The sequence below is a fragment of the Condylura cristata genome, unplaced genomic scaffold (genome assembly GCF_000260355.1).
Source record: "Condylura cristata isolate star-nosed mole 26May11 unplaced genomic scaffold, ConCri1.0 scaffold00021, whole genome shotgun sequence".
In the NCBI taxonomy this organism is placed as follows: Eukaryota; Metazoa; Chordata; class Mammalia; order Eulipotyphla; family Talpidae; genus Condylura; species Condylura cristata.
In genome coordinates, this window is record NW_004567122.1 from 29,487,439 (window position 1) to 29,503,296 (window position 15,858).

General features: G+C 59.3%; 1 protein-coding gene across 5 annotated transcripts in view; it reads left to right on the forward strand.

The window, feature by feature from the left end:
• Positions 1 to 72: 72 nt before the first annotated feature.
• The window catches only part of PSD2 (pleckstrin and Sec7 domain containing 2), a 38,536-nt gene continuing 22,750 nt past the window's right edge, over positions 73 to 15,858 (forward strand). For 2 of the 5 annotated variants that reach the window (XM_012728050.1, XM_012728054.1), the window contains exons 1-9: positions 73 to 157; positions 1,036 to 1,136; positions 6,988 to 7,191; positions 7,764 to 7,828; positions 9,070 to 9,137; positions 10,414 to 10,481; positions 12,687 to 13,105; positions 13,480 to 13,917; positions 14,290 to 14,484. In XM_012728050.1, the coding sequence (XP_012583504.1) occupies positions 12,732 to 13,105; positions 13,480 to 13,917; positions 14,290 to 14,484 (1,007 nt within the window). In that variant the 5' untranslated portion in view covers positions 73 to 157; positions 1,036 to 1,136; positions 6,988 to 7,191; ... (2 more) ...; positions 10,414 to 10,481; positions 12,687 to 12,731. Of the gene's footprint in view, positions 158 to 1,029; positions 1,137 to 6,987; positions 7,192 to 7,763; positions 7,829 to 9,069; positions 9,138 to 10,413; positions 10,482 to 12,686; positions 13,106 to 13,479; positions 13,918 to 14,289; positions 14,485 to 15,858 lie in introns of those variants that run through there. The other 3 variants (XM_012728052.1, XM_012728053.1, XM_012728051.1) reach the window with 3 other exon arrangements.

Sequence of the window (15,858 nt, forward strand, 5' to 3'; positions counted from 1 at the left end):
GTCCCCCCTGCGCGGCTCCGCGTCTCCACGGCCGCGGCTCCGACACCTGAGGGGACCTGAGCGGGCGCGGGAGCCCCTGGGTGGCGGCGGAGTGGGGCGGGAGGCCTACGCATGGCCCCGCCGTGACAGGCTGGACCCGGCACCGGGACCCGGAGCGGTGAGTGGGAGCGCGGGCGCCTGGTCTCGGGCCCGCGTGCCTGGACCCCGCCCCTCCCCAGGCTGGGCCGGGGGCCCGGAGGGGGTGCGCGAGGGGAGCATGCTGGGCGGCGGTACCGCCCTCCGTGCCCGTGCCAGCCTGGTCTGCTAACAAAGCTACATTTCCAGATTAATTCCGTGGTGGCTGGAGCATCCGAAGGATACGGTTGTCATGGAGATGGGGCTGGGAGAGGAAGCCCGGGGCTGGCCGGGCCTGGGCCGGGGAGTGGGAGCACCTCGGAGAGCCCCAGGTCAGCCTGGGAGGGGGCTCGAGGCCAGCCAGCCGATTGTCTCCTGGGCGCTGCCTCCGGATCCTCCCTTTTGTATATTTGAGGGTATATGTGTGGATCGATGGGGTGTGAGTGGCAGCTTGGTGACCAGAGCCCAGGGTGTGGGGTGCCTGAGGCTGCCGGCAGCCACCTCCACCACAGAGCAGCTTGAGGATTTATTTCTGTTTCCAGTTTCCCAACTTTGACAGCCTGGCTCCGCATCCAGGCCACCCTGGCTCTGGGCTCCACGCTAGAGCAGGGGTTTGCTGGGGGCGTGGCAGGCAGGACAAGGCCGAGTAGGTGGAGGAGGAGGAGGCTCAGAGAGGAGGCTGGTAATGGCCGTGGCAGCTAGGGAGGGAGGGGTCCTCGGAGCCGGCTGCTGGGACTGGGGTGGGGCAGAGTCCACGTCTGGGGACTGCCCTCCCCAGCTGGCCCCTCCGCGGAGGAGGGATTCTGACTCTTGTCCCTGGAGAATCTGGGGGCTCCCTGAGTCAGAACTGGAGGATATTGTCTCAGCAGAGGCCCAGGGGGCTACTGCCTCAGCTACCCCTTTGTCTTGGGGCTTTCTCAGGGGTCCTTGGGAGCGAACTGGGGACAGAAGCACTGGCCACAATGGAAGAGGATCTGAGATCCTGGCAGGCTCAGGATAAGCCCTGCTCAGCTTGATGACAGGTGAATGGGAGCAGAGGGAGGGCTGGGGGTTTGGCCAGGGCTGTGGGCAGCTAGGCTCTAGGGAGGGACATGTGGACTTTGCTGTGTCCCCACCTCCTTCCAGGCCTTGGAAAGAAGAGCTGCTTCATTTGGGGGTACTTAAGTAGCTTGAGGGAGGGGGTGAGGACTTCAGAACCACCTCCAACCTAACCCCTGGCCCCGGGAAGTCATTCTTCTGTTCCCTCCCCTGGTAGGCTAGGAACCCCGCTTTCCAGGGCACCTACAAGTTCTGTGACCTGGGAGTTTCTGAATCAGTAGAAGGAGCCGGCTGCCCTCCTCCCCCCACCTCACATTGCCCTGGGTGAGATCTGCCCTCCCAAGTGCCGCTTGTCCCCAGGATATGGCGGGAGGCTTTTGAGTGGCTCCTATGAGGTTCTGTCCTGGTGGAAATATGGTGGGGTCCCAGATTGTGGCCTCAATCTCAGGATTCCCACCCAGCGAGGAGGAGTGGGGGGTGGTGGCCCAGATAACATAGAAGGTCGAGCGCATTGTCCTTGGAAGGTCTCCCCCTCTGTTGGCTCTTGCAGGGTGTCTTAGTGCTTGGGTGATGTGAACATTGGTGCCCAGTGTAGGGTGCCCAGGAATGTCCGGTGTGGGGTGCCCGGAAGTGCCAGGTGTGAGGTGCTCAGGAGTGCCCAGTGTGGGGTGCCCAGGAGTGCCTGATGTGGGGTGCTCAGGAGTGCCCAGTGTGGGGTGCCCAGGAGTACCTGGTGTGGGGTGCTCAGGAGTGCCCAGGTGGGGTGCCCAGGAGTGCCCAGTGTGGAGTGCCCATGAGTGCCTGATGTGGGGTGCTCAGGAGTGCCCGGTGTGGGGTGCAGACTGCATGCTTTTCCTTCTGCTGGTCTGACAGCTGTGGGGTGTGAACTCCCCAAACTGACCCAACCTCCATGGGCTGTCGTGAAAGGAGGGAGCCAAGCTAGCTGGAACGGACTTTCCTGTCCTTGATAGCACGGGGCGAGGGGGTGAGGAGGGACTTCTCCTCACCCCGCTTCCACACTGAGCACGGCCACTGTGCTGAGTTCTCTCATGCACACATGTTACCTTGAGAGGGGGTGGAACTGTTGTTTCCATTTTTTGGGGGGAGAATACTGAGGCTCTGAGAGAAGTGGCTGATTCAAAATCACCTCGTCACTAGGAGGCGGGATGAGGGCGGGACTCCCTCATGAGCAAATCTGTCTCCCCGTCTCATCATCTTCCTCATCTTCCCGCGAAGGCAAGTTAGGGGACAGGTGTGACCATCAATGCCTTTCCATCTGATGCAAAGGGGGTGACCTTGGGGGGAAACTGAGGCATTCCACTGAGGTAGTGTAGAGAGGTAGATCGTGGTATTCCCTTCCGGATGTCGGCTTGCAGAGTGACACTGCCTCTCACGACAGACGATGCTCTAGACATCATTTGCCAGATGGTCTTTTCCAGGAAAATCTGTTTTGAACAGTATCTTATGTCTGAGGCTCCATATTTAGCTTGGCTCCTCACAAGGGAGGATATACTCAGGCTGTCGCCCCTCGAGGGATGTTTGGGGGGGAGAGTGGGTCCTGGCCAGACCTGGCTCCTTGCCACAGCTCAGACAGAGGAAGGGTGGGGCCCATGTTCCTGTCAGGCCTGTCCTGCTGCTCCCCCTCCTTGCTGGCTATGGGCTGCCCCGCTCACAGGTAAGTTGGCTTCTGTGGGCCTGGCGCCCTGTGGGGGTTGAGCCCTCAGGGCCTGGGCCTGTGCCCGGTGCCTGCGGCCTCCAGCCTGGGGAGGCCCACAGCCACACTTGTTTTCTCCTCTGACCCCTGTGCCTGCAGCTCTGCCCTGAGCCCTACTCTTTGTCTTGTCAAGTCTGATGTACAGATTTGACGTCCCACCACGTTTGTTTCTCTGTCTCTGAACCTTTTGAAAGTAAGTTGTAGGTGTCACAGCCTCTAAATACTTCAGCCTGGCTTTCTGGAGACAAGGACATTTTTCTCCATAATGACTCTCCGATTAGCATACCCGAGGAATACAGCAGGGATGTAGTTTAGCCTAGTATGTAATCCACATCATATTTCTCTGGTTGTCCCAGTAATGTCCTTTAGAGCTGTTTAGAATTTTTTTGGATCGAGGATCACACACAGCATTTGATTAGGTCCCACTTGTCTCCTTTAATCTGGAACAATCCTTCCGCCTTTTTTTTTTTTTTTTGTCTAATCTTTTATGACATTGTCAGTTTTAAAGAGCCAGTCATTTGTAGAATGTCCCACATTCTGGATTTGTCTTATTGCTTCTCCTGAGGAGATTCAGGTTAAACATTTTTGGCAAGAATATCCCCTAGGTGATGTCCTCAGCACCCCCCCTCCCCAGCAGACACAGGTTGTCAGCTTGTCCTATAATAGGTGGTGTGAAGTCAGGTCACTTGGGTAAGGAGTCCCTTTGTTTCAGTCCCGTTCCCCCCTCTTCCCACCTCCAGAAGTTTCACCCACTTGGTTACCCACGCACAAGGGCTGGAAAGCCACCCGAGCCCCTTCTTAGGCTCACGTGCTGGCGGGCCTTGAGGGAGCTCACACCTCAGGGCAGGTGGGTGCCGTGGGGGGAGAGAGGGAAGAGGCCGGGGCAAATGGTGGGGGGCCTAAGAGGGCAGAGGGGGAGGAGAGGGGGTGGGCTCAAATCAGAATGTGGGCCAGCTCATGGCCAAGGGGCGTAGCAGAACAGCTGTGAGTGTTGGAAGCCCTGTGAGGGGCGGGGTGGGGCTGGGGGGGGCCCTGGCGTGGTAGAGCACCAGGTGCTGTGCTGCCAGGGTCAGGGCTGCTGAGTGTGGGCACAGAGGGGACAGGGCTGTGGGGTGAGGGGGACGCAGAGGACAGACCAAGGAGAGAGAGGGGAGGCAGGACCGTGGTGCTGGCCCGGTGGTAGATGTGGCTTTGAGTGCGGGAGATCTAAGGGGCCTTCAGGTCAGAGGGGCAGCTCGGGAGCTCATTTCTCGGGGTGTCGGTGCCTCCTGTGGCCACGGCCCGCGGAGCCTCCTTTGGGATGAGGGCAGAGGTGTGGCCAGCCAGGCCGCAGCAGGGGAGGGACAGTGGGCTCTTGAGGCACTGGCACTAGGGAGGCCTGGAGCAGAGGCAGCCGCCCTGGCAGCCGCCCCCCACTCTCTGGCATCATTTTGCTTCTTCACACTTGCTTGGCAAACCCCCAACTCTGGTTAAATCTAACACCCTGCTCCCTCCACATCTCCACCTGTGTAACCTAACGGGACTGAGAAAAACCACCCCCGGCAGCTCTCACCTTAAGTTCAAAACTGTCGACTTCAGGCAGGTCCTTCGTGCTGTCTCCTGGCGCCCCACAGTCCCGAGTCACCCCTCTGGCCCTGCTGGGTGTGACTGTTTCACGCTTTTCTCCTCTCGCGACCCTCGCTCCTCCTCCATCCTTTGCCACTGCTGATGACCTTTCTTCCTGCTTCTTTGAGAAAGTAGAAGCAGTGGGAGCTTCAGCAGACTCCCAGCCACCGGCCTGCACGGCTCGGCCTTGCTCCTGCCACTATGTGTGGGGCCCCCCGTGCGGTGCTCTGGCCTGGCCCCTCATGCCAGCTGCAGCAGGTGCCACTCCCACCCTGCAGCTCCCCCTCTTTTTTTTTTTTAAGATTTATTTATTTATGCTACAAGAGCTGGGGTGCAGGCCAGAGGTGCAGGGGGTTGAGAGGATTCACCAGAGACAGAGGGGAGCAGAACAGATCTACTGAAATACACTGCTGAGGGGAGCAGTGGGTGCCATGTGGTTTAGCCCCCTGGCTGGGGATGGAACTCCTTCTGAATGGCTGCAGACAGCTTCTTAGTGCTGCGCCTTAACCCCTTGGGCCACCAGGGGCGCCCTCCCCCTCTTTTCCACAGTCTCCTCTTGCTGTTGGTTATCTGGGTTTAAAAGGGGTCCCCTGCCTTCCCTGGGCATCGCCTTTCTCTACCCTCCTTCCTTAGAGCAAAACTCCCCAGAAAGGCTGTCTGGACTCACTGTCTCCATGTCCTGTCCTCCCACTCTCCACCCACTCCAGGTGGGCCTCACCCCCTTCCACTCCTCTAACCTTCCTCTCCTCTCTCCAGTCACGTCCATGTTGCAACACCCAGTGGCGATTTTCATCTTCCTCTGAAGCATTTGACCCATTCAGTCTCTCCCTCTTCCTTGAAATACTTTCCTTGTTTCCAGGACATCCATTCTCCTGTTTTCCTTCAACCACTTGATATCAAAGTGCTTCCGACTCAGCCCTCACACGCTGCCCTGCCTGGTCTGTTGCTCCTGTGCCAATCCCTGCCAGCCCCGAGGCTTTAAGAACCACCTCTGTTCTGTCAGCTCCCATATTGGGACACAGTCCTTGACCTCTGTCTTCACCCCAATAGCCTTTCAGCACCCCCACTTTCATGCCTATAGGACACCTCAAATTCGACTTGTCGGAAGCCGAGCTCCTGAGTGTCCTCCCTAAATCTGCTGTGCCCTATCTCACTCATCCCATAAGGGTGACTCCATCCTTCTGGGTGGGGAGGACTCAGCAGGGGAGGGTTTAGGAGGCACTACATAGGAGTTTGGGAAGAGGGTGGGAAGGAAGGTCACAGGGAGGAGGCAGAGAGGGAGAAGGGTTTTTTTTTTAAATTTTTAATAAGATTTATTTATTTGTGCATACAGAACTGGGGTACAGGCCAGAGGTGCAGGGGCAGTGAGAGGATTCACCAGAGACAGAGTGGGGAGCAGAACAGGCAGATGTACTGGAATACACTGCTGAGGGGAGCAGCAGGTGAGACAGGAGAGGTCTGCCACGCCATGTGGTCACCTCCAGGGCAGGCGGGGATCGAACTCATGTTGAAGTGGCTCTAGCTTCTTAGCGCTGCGCTTTACCCCTCTGCGCCACCAGGGAGGGCCAGGAGAAGGTCTTCTTCATGGTCAGTGGACAGAGAGTGTGAGGATCTAGAGACTATGGGCTTGGGGAGAGTTGGGCAGAGAAAGGAGGATGAATTTCTTGGCTGACCATGCTTGATTGTTGAAACAGACTGGGAGAAGGTGCCGGGGGTTGAGTCAAGGTCGGGCTGCTTGGGAGGACTAGTCTGTGGGAGCACTTGGAGTTCAATCTCAGTCCACAGGTGCCACCTGTGACATGCAAATATGACTCAGAAACAGGGTGCGTGGAGGCACCCCGCAGCTCCAGGAAGCAGAGCGGCAGGTGTCCTGGACATGAGCTCCCGTCACAGGACGGCCTCGCGCTCGGTGCCCCAAGCCACTGAGGGATCACCCTGCAGGAGGTGGGCAGGAGGTAGAACGCCGGCTGGAAGCACAATTTGGGACTTGGCAGCACAAGACACAGTGCCTTTCATCAGATGTATGTAAATGCCAAGCAAATGATGCCAAGTGGCTGGGGGGTTTGGAGAGAAGCAAGCCAGAAGGTGTCAAGGAGTGACCTCTGTAGGGTTGGGCCCAGGGGCCCCTGAATGTCCCAGCAGGCTCGGGGCACATGCAGATACCATGCAAATGAACACCCCCATCCTCGAATCTTGCCTGCCTGCTGCCTAACTGGCCGTGAGGAAAAGGAAGATTCCAGATCCTGAGGAAGTGCTGCTTCCCCAGAGGCCAAGCAAAGGACAGAAGCAGAGCAGCGCCGGTTCCTTACTAACCCCAAAAGGACACCACCTCTGAGGATACCTGGGGCCCTGGTCCCTGCCTGGCGCCTGTGGGTCTGGGCCCCGCTAGGGAGAGAGGGCGCGAGCCCGGCTGAGTGGCAGTGGTGGTGTGGCCGGGGCTGCAGCTTCCCGCCCGTCTAGGGCGGGCACCATCTCGGAGCACCTTCCTGGTGGTCTTTCTCCTGCTTCCCCTCCAGCCTGGACATCTGATCGACTGCCAAGGACATACGGCGCCTGGGCCTGCTGAGTGTCCTACGAGGCTGCTCTTCTGTGTGGTCCACCCTGGTGGGTGGCCAGCCCGGCCTCTTTCACTGACACGCTTGTCCTGTCGTCCTCCGCAGCGCTGGCAGGCAGATGGCGTTAGCATCCTGGATTCACCGAAGAAACTGAGGCTTAGAGAGGTGGGCGTGCTTGCTGCCTGGGGCAGCGGGGTGGGACCGAAGCTTCGTCTTCCTGACTGCACAGTGACAGCGCAGACCCGCCTCGCCGTGCTGGGCTATGCCCATCTGAGGCCCTTGTTGCTGTACAGGGCCGTCCAAGCTGGGAAGACCAAGTGGGTTCGGGGGCTTAGGGTTGCTGTGGGGAGTGAAGGCAGGGATGTGCCCAAGGCTCCATGCGGTCTTCCCTTGCACGTGAGCCTGGGTCCTCCCTGACCCAGGCAGCTGGGGCACGGGGGAGGTGCCTGCCTCCAGGCCCAAGGGAGGCCAGAGCTCTGGGGCTCAGAAGGGTCCCTGCCTCCAGACTCCTTGGGGGCAGAAGCTGGGGGGAGCTTGGTGAGGAGTGACCCAGGGGCCCCACTATAGGGTCTTCCTGCCCACTGCCTGCTGCCTGCTGTCAGGGGCCTGTGGGTGCCTGTGGGGTCATGGAGTGTCCAGCAGTGGGCCAGCAGTGTTTGCCGGTGGTGGGGTTGCGACTGCCAAGGTCTGTACCCACCACTTGCTGCCCACCAGCTCTTTTTGTTCATCCGACTTAGCTGCCCTCGTGTGCACTGCATGCTAGTGTGTCTGTGAAGATCTTACTCCACGTGCCGCATTCTGGGTGAGTGGGAGCGCTGGCCAGTGTAGGAATGTGGGGGAAGAATAGAGGGTCGATGAGCATCTTTGGGGTGGCTTCCCCGGTGGCAGGGAATAGGTCTGGGAATGAAAGCATGAAGGCTCGGGCTTTCTTTGTCAAGGCTCGCTCGCGCTGCACCCTCCCTGCACCCTCCATCCATGCTCGGCGCTAGGAGGTCTTTGGGGCTTTCTGGGTTGGGAGGAGGGCTAAGGAGTCCACGCGCCTTCAACAAGTACTCAAAATGCTGGGCGCCTGCATCTGGACACACAGCTCCACAGCCGCTCTGTGAGCCCTAGACTTGAAGCAGGAATTTCAACGCACATGGCGAGATAAGGCCAGACAGAGGTTTCATTAGCCCACTGGATGCAAACCCAAGTTTCCAGCTCCCCAGTGCTCCTGGGTACACCTGTGGTCTCAGCTCTGCCTCTACTCCGACATTCCAGACAACTTTCTCAGAGCCCCCCCTCCCTCCACAGTACCTGGGCTGGGCTCTCCGCCACGCTGGGCATCCCACAGGCTCTGAGTGGGCCTCAGCCCTGCTCTGCGTCCTTGGCCTAGTGCACCAAATGGCCTGAGCTCCCCCACCTCCTGCACGCACACAGCTCCTTGATGCCCCTGGGCGTGACTGTGGACATGTCTTCACCAGTCTCCCCAGCCTGGAGCACTGCATCATCCCTTTCATGCCTTGGCCTCCCCCAAAGTGGGGTGGTTTTCATCCCTACTGCCAATGACCCTTTCCTGTAAGCCTGGGGCTCCCTCACTGCATCTCCCCACTCAGGAGTGTGCTCCCTGGCTGGCTCCCCGCAGGTGGGCGTATGCACGTGTTGTCTGCATCATGCACTCCCTGGCAGGCACACACACAGGCACCACACCGGGCATGCTCCCTCCTGTCTTCTCAAGCACGCTGGGGCCCCAGGAGACCACCCTGCTGGGCGCCTTCCTCTTGTCCTCACACGTCCCACAACCCCTGACTTGGGCCCAGCACGGAAGCCCTGTAAGAGGCTATCTTCTGAATGGTCCAGGATGGCAGCTGTGCCACTGCCCAGCTTTGTGAGGATGTGCCTCACCTCTCTGCCCCGGGGGGGGGGGACGATGATAATCTCCAAATGACCTTTTCCCCAACTATTTAAAAGGTGCCCACTGATTCTCAGGCACTGTCCTAGGCTCTGGGGAGATGGCAGTGGGTGTGACATAGAGTTCCCATCCTCACTAAACATCCATTCTAGGGAGGAGGCAGGAAATACAGAAACAAATAGAAAAAGGCGTTTCAGTTCTGCCAAGGGACGCTTAACAGGTACGATTCTCCATGGAGGAGAGAGTGGTGGGGAGGGGGGCACTGATGAGGCGGCTTAGATGCAGAATGCTGAGTGACAGAAGAGGCAGTCATCTGAAGTCCTAGGGAAAGAGTATTTTAGGCCAAGGGTACAGCTGGTGCAAAGGCCCTGAGGTGGGAGTGAGCTCAGGGAGCAGAAAGAAGGCCAGTGGGGCTGATGGGGGTAGGGGGAGGGGAGAAGACAGAGGCCCAGCTCAAGCAGGGCCTCTCCAGGCCCTGCTGGGCAGACCGGATTCTAATGAATGGGTGACAGAAGCTGCTGGAGGGTTAATAGTGAGGGAGGGATATGATGCAATTGTGTTTTCACAGCTCACTTCAGCTGCCATGGGGATATTGGGGGGAGGGAGGGTTGTCTCAGGAGCAGCTGGGACCCAGAAAATTCCTGGCTTGGCATTCAGCCCTGGCCCAGCCAGGGTTCCACTATCATCAGGGGCCTTATCTTGGTTGGTGCCAGAAAAGAGACTGCTGAGCTCAAGGTCACCCCAAGGGCAGTGAGAGCCTGCTGGGAGAGGAGGCAGGCTAGGCTCGGCAGAGAGGATGCAGAGAAGCTTGGCCAGGGTTGTCTGTTTTTGTGGCGTCTCCTCGGCCTCCTGGACCTGTCCCCTGCTTTTATCAGGGTAGCGGGGCGGGGGTCCTGCTTTGGGTAGCTTCTCCTGCTGGAAGATTTGAGCCCCTGTTCTCCTGGGAGGGTCTGGCTGAGGGCCTGGGAAACCCGGGGAGTGGGGGGGTGGGGGGGGCTGACTCTGCACCCCCAGGCCACCCAGGTGGAAAGGGAGGCTACTGCTGAGGCCTGGAGGCAGCATCTCTTTGTGTGACCCCAGGCAAAGCATTTCCTGCTTCTGTGCCTCAGTCTCTCCTCTTTTGCAAATGTGCTGATGAAAGAAAAGGGGGCCACAGCTGCCTTTCTTCCTGACCTCCGGGGGAGTTTGTTGGCTCTCGGCTCTCCCTGCACCCACAATCTGAAGTTTTCCTGCTAGCCCTGAGGAAGGGGAGCAGAGCCGCTGCTCCTGTTCCTCAGCTGGGGGCAGCACCAGGGCACGTGGTGGTTTGCAGTGAGGACTTGGGGCATTGTTTCACACCTGGGCCCTGACGCCCCCTCCATGTACCCCTCTACTGGGCTCAGCAAGAGAGGGGGTCCTGGCTTAGCTATTTCTGGGCTCAGCTGGCCTCGGCCCAGCAGGGACTCTGGGCCCCCCGCCCAGAGTGGAACTGAATGCTGCCCCTTGTCTGTCCCCAGAAGCCGAGGACCCGGCCCAGTGCCCAGTGCTGGCAGAACCTCCAGCTGCAGGAGGACCTGGCAGGCAGGTAGGGTTGGAGACAGCCGGGGCAGCTGCTGGAAGTTGTGGGTGTGGGTGACGAGCTCCAAGAGGCACTTGATCTGCCCACAGTCCTGGCCGTGAGGCCGGCAGAGTCTGAGCATCAGGTAAAGCCATTTATGCTCTCAAAAGCTCTCAGGCTTCACAGGCAGCACGCCCACCAGAGGCCCAGCTTCCGTGCTCGGGAGTGGGAGCTCCAGGCTCTGCAGTGGAGTGGGGTGAAGCCCTGCGCCTCAGGTCCAGTGCGTATCCAGGCCCCCGGCTAGAAAGCAGGCCAGGGGACTAGAACCTGGGCGGCGGTCCAGGGCCCCATCTCCCTCCGCCTTCCTTTCTGAATGCTCCCCCCACCCCCAAGGAGTCTTGGTTGAGGAGATGACCTCCTGTTCTCCCTCCTTTGAGGACACAACCAGAGGGAACGGATTGAAATAGCAACTACAGCAGCAGGGAATTGGGGCACACCAGAAAGAATCCCTCGCTCAGTGTCAAGCCTCTTGGGGTCCTTGCATCAGGGCCCAGATTCTAGAGCCTGGTTATACAGATGCCAAAATAATGTGCGGTGATTTTTGAAGAAAAATCTTACTGTCGTGAGGCGTTCAAAACTTTAGGAGGTGACACTCAGGGTCAGGGGGTGCTGTCTGTCCTGATCTCTTCCATGCCCTTTGCAAACCTAGGGCTCAGTTAATCCGAAGTGGTCCTGTGGTGGCGGGATCCCCCTCAGGTGTCCTGGACCCTCAGGGGAGTAGACTCACGTGAATTCCTCTCCAGATTCCTTTGCCCTAAGTGTGAAGTTCATCTTGGAGTCTGAGCGTCCCCCAAACTGGCTTTATTATGAAAATAATAGATCAGCACAGTCCTTCCTGTGTATTCTGGCTCAGGAGGTCCGGGGAGGCCTCAGTCTGGGTTTTAGCAGGCTCCTCAGGCGATCTTCCTGACCTGGCAGGCCCAGGCAGCGTGGGTCCCACTGAGATTCCTGGTGCTGCACCTCCTGCAGCTCCGAGGCCCCCAGCCCTCACCTCCTCTGGCCTCTTGTGAATCCGCAGCACCTGCTCTCCAGAGGAGCATGGAAGGGGGAGGAAGGATGTTTGTCTGAAGGAGCTGGTTGGTGTCTCGGGGTGGGGGGGGATCACTGCGGGGTGGTGGGGGTGGGGCTGAGTGGGGCCGGGGTGGAGAGGCGAGAGGAGAGCCACAATGAAGCCCATCAGTCTTCCATCTGGGATTAGGCTGGGCAGGGAATGAGGGTTCCTTAGCTCCATTAGATAGGGGTAGGGGTGAGAGTGGACATAGGGGTGAGTGTGGACATGGCAGGTAAAATAGGCCTCCAGGAAGACACCAAGAATGGGACAGAGGGGTGTGGCAGTGGGGAGATGCACCTGTACTCACAAGGTCGCACAGTGAGTTGGGCGGAGCAGGCCCTGACTCCCTTCTAGTGATCTCCTTAGAGCGCCTCTTGGCAGGCTCCTCATGTGACCCTCAAGAAGCTCAGGTGAGCCCTGGGCATCTGGGTGTGGAGTGAGCCCAGGGCCCCTGCTCAGTCTGCCTGAGCTTTGGGTTTTGGGTATCCTTGGTGAGGCTCCAGGGTGGTACCGCCCCTGCCAGCACCCTGGACAGCATCTCAGCTGGGCCTTGGGATGGCTGCCTGGGGCCTCACTTTGGCTGGTCTGGGGTGGCCTTTGCTGTGAAATCTTCCCTGCCTTCCCTTTTAATTTCCCTGAGTTCCCTCTGAATTTCCCCTCTAGAGGCAGCCCCAGCCCGGTTCCCTCCATTAAACACAAACTCACTGTTTCCAAGAACGTGGGGAGAGGCAAAGGGTCTGTCTGCCCTCAGCCTGGGGTTTTGTCTCCATCATTCACCAGCAGAGAGGAAGGGGACTTGGAGAGGATACTAGACCCTTCTCTAGTTCCTCCCAGCCTGGGCCTTCTTCCGTGGGCTTTGGTGAATTCTGGGGGCCACAAGACATGTAGAGGTAAGGGGTAGACAGATGGGGGTACATGGCGTAGCTGGGGTTCAGGGGAGAGGTGAGTGGGGCCACAGCCTGACCCAGACTCCACATGGAAGTTCCTGAAAGTATCTCAGCCATATTCCTGTTCCAAGGCTGCCCGGTGCTGTTCCACTGGGTTTAAGATCCCCCTGCCCCCCCCACCTCCTCGGCACCTGCCTAGTCTGACCTACCCCTCATTTCTTTATCTGCCACCAGAACCAGTGGTGCCCCATCCAACTTAGGGTGGATGCAGTGACTGCGATGGATGAGCATCAAGTCCCATCTGCACTGCCTGGGCAAAGCGATGCCACCTGGGACCCCAGCCTGGCATCTGTGGAGGAAACGGGGGTCCACCATGGAAAGGCGCCTGCTGAGGACCCGAGTACTAGCCACAGCAGCCTGGGCCATGAGACACAGAGCACCCTGGTGGACGCTAAGGAGCCCCCGAGGGGCCTGGATATGGCCCTGCATGGCCTCAGCCTTGGCCTCTCCCTCACCAATGGCCTACCGCTTGGGCCAGATTCAAGTCTTCTGGAAAATTCAGCAGAGTCCAGGCCCTGGAGGGCTGGAGGGCTGGCGGAGGTGGGCGATACCTCCAAGGGCCTCTGTCTAGACACTGAGGACGCTCAGCTGGGGTAAGTGGGTGCTTGGGGGTGAGGGTTCACCACCTTGCCGGCTGCAGTGCTGGGCCTTGCCACTTAATCTCTCTGGCTCTTATTTTCTCATCTTATAAAATGGGAATTTCATGTCCTGTTTTGCCCAGTTCCTGGATGTTTTGGAGAGATAGAGGGTTTTTTTTTTTTAAAAGATTTGTTTATTTATGCATACAGAACTGGGGTACAGACCAGAGGCGCAGGGCCAGTGAGAGGCTTCACCAGAGACAGAGTGGGGAGCAGAACAGGCAGATCGACTAAGTACACTGCTGAGGGGAGCAGTGGGCGGGTCAGGAGAGGTCTGTCACGCCATGGGGGCCTCCCCGCGGGCTGGTGACTGTCCTTGCCTCCTGCAGGCTGGGTGGCCCTGGAGAGCCGGATGTGCGAGACGGCTTCAGCGCCACGTTCGAGAAGATTGTGGAGTCGGAACTGCTGCAGGACACCCAGTACAGCAGCCTCGACTCCCTGGATGTGCTGAGCCTCACGGACGAGAGCGACAGCTGCGTCAGCTTTGAGGCCCCCCTCACGCCCCTCATTCAGCAGCGAGCCCGTGACAGCCCTGAGCCAGGTGCTGGGGACATGGGCCCCGAGGGGGACGCGGGAGCCACCGGAGGCGAGGGGGAGCTGGGCAGCCCCCTGCGGCGCTCCATCTCTAGCAGCCGCTCAGAGAACGTCCTGAGCCGCCTGTCTCTCGCATCCATGCCCAATGGCTTCCATGGCGACGGTCTCCGGGGCCCAGGTGGCGATGAGGAGGATGACGAGGAGGACACCGACAAGTTGCTGAACTCGGTCAGGTGAGGCAGGGCCCAGGCTGGGAGCTGGGAGAACCATTGACTAGACGGGGAAATGGGTGCTCAGAGGGGGCAGAGCAAGTTAGGGTGACCGCGTTTCAGAGGCAACAGCCCGCTCCAGGGTCACTGTGACCGTCCCCTGCAGGCAGATGCCCCGGTGCCCAGCAGGGGTGGGGCGGGGGGGCTGTGCTGTGGGCTCGGGTAGCGTAAGGTCTCTCTAGAGGGGCTCGTCTCCAAGTCTGACTGGGCCCCTCCCAGCAAGGGGGAGCTTTTGTCCCTACACTGGCCCCTGCGTGGGCTTTAGAACCTGCGGAGACCTGCCAGCCCCGCCCAGGGCCCCTGAGAACTCCCCTCTACCGCTACCTTCTTCTGCAGTGACCCCAGCCTGAAGGACGGCCTGCTGGACTCCGACTCGGAGCTGAGCAGCTCGGAGGGGCTGGAGCCTGGCGGCACAGACCCGCTGGCCAATGGCTGCCAGGGGGTCAGTGAAGCTGCCCGCCGGCTGGCCCGCCGCCTCTACCACCTTGAAGGTTTCCAGCGCTGTGATGTCGCCCGGCAGCTGGGCAAGAAGTGAGTTGGGTCCCCTGCACCACTCCCGCGGGCGACCAAGTGCCCTCCGGTGCCTACTCTGGGGCTCCCAGTAGTCCCCAGGGACCCCTCCTCCTTCTGCCTTTGTCCTCATTCCTGTCTTGGCCTAAATGTCTCCTTCTTGGGGTGCTTGGGTGAGAACCTGAGCTCTCAGGGTGGAGGCGTGGTGCTGGGGTGGCTCCTCGGTGCTGGGGTGTGCCATGCAACTATGGGGTGTGCATGTGGTTATGGGACACAGTGGTCAGACGGGGGGAGTGGCCTTCCCAGTGGGTTCAAGGTCTGGGCTGAGCGTGCATGGGACCCAGGAGCTAGGGAAGGGGTTTCTTGCTCTCTCCCACCATCTCCTGGGATCAGCTTGAGCCCTGGACTTGGGACTGGGGGCAAGGGTACTGACCATCCGGGGGCCCTAGGGGCTTGTGGGTTGGGGACCGGAGGGGACCAAGGCAGAGGAGGTCGGCCCGCAGGTCTGCACACCGCCTCCAGGCCATGCCTCCCGAGAGCCCCACCCAGTGAGCTGAAGCAGGCCTGCCTCCCTCCAGAGAGCTGCGCACACAGTTATGGGAGACGGAGACGTTCAGATCCTAGGCCCTAAGTTGGAACTGGCTGGGGATTAAGGCCACAGGGAAAAGCTGAGGGCGGCTGTGATCCAGGCCCTCCTCCCTCCCCCCTCCCTCCCAGTCTGCCCTCCACCTTCCTGGCCTCTGCTCTCCTCCTGCCCCACACCCAGACCCCCATCAAGCCTCAGCTATCCCCACCTCTGCTGTTGGGTTGTAACCCCGAACCTAATGACAGCGTCTGGAGCCTTCACTACTTCACTACGCCCGCCCGGGCCCCACCTTCCCTTCTCCTCCACCTCTCTGTCTGCAAGAGCTCTCCCTTGTGCAGACGCCATTTGAGAAACAAAAAACCTTTCTCAACTGCACTTACTTCCCCAGGCCCTTCAAACCCAAATTCTCGGTTTTCTGACTGAGCGCCTTTGTCCTGTCCCCTCTGTCCATGTTCAGTCCCCTGGGGGGCCCCATGGCTGCAGGCTGGTTGCTGCTGCTCAGGCCCTGCTCGCCCCCTCAGCGGTGGTGACCCCCAGCCTCTCCTTTCTGTTTCCAAAATATTAGCCTTTATCTATGTACTACTCACCGTCAGAGTTAGCACCGTTTTTTGAGTTTTGTTTTGGCTACTCTGTCCTCCTTGCCACAAGTTTTTTTTTACTTTTTCCCACTTGCTGGCTTATTGTTTGTTTGTTTTTAAGATTTACTTATTTGCGCACACAAAACTGGAGGACAGGCCAGAGGTGAGGGGCGGTGAGGGGATTCACCAGAGACAGAGTGGGGAGCAGAACAGGCAGATGGACGCTGCTGA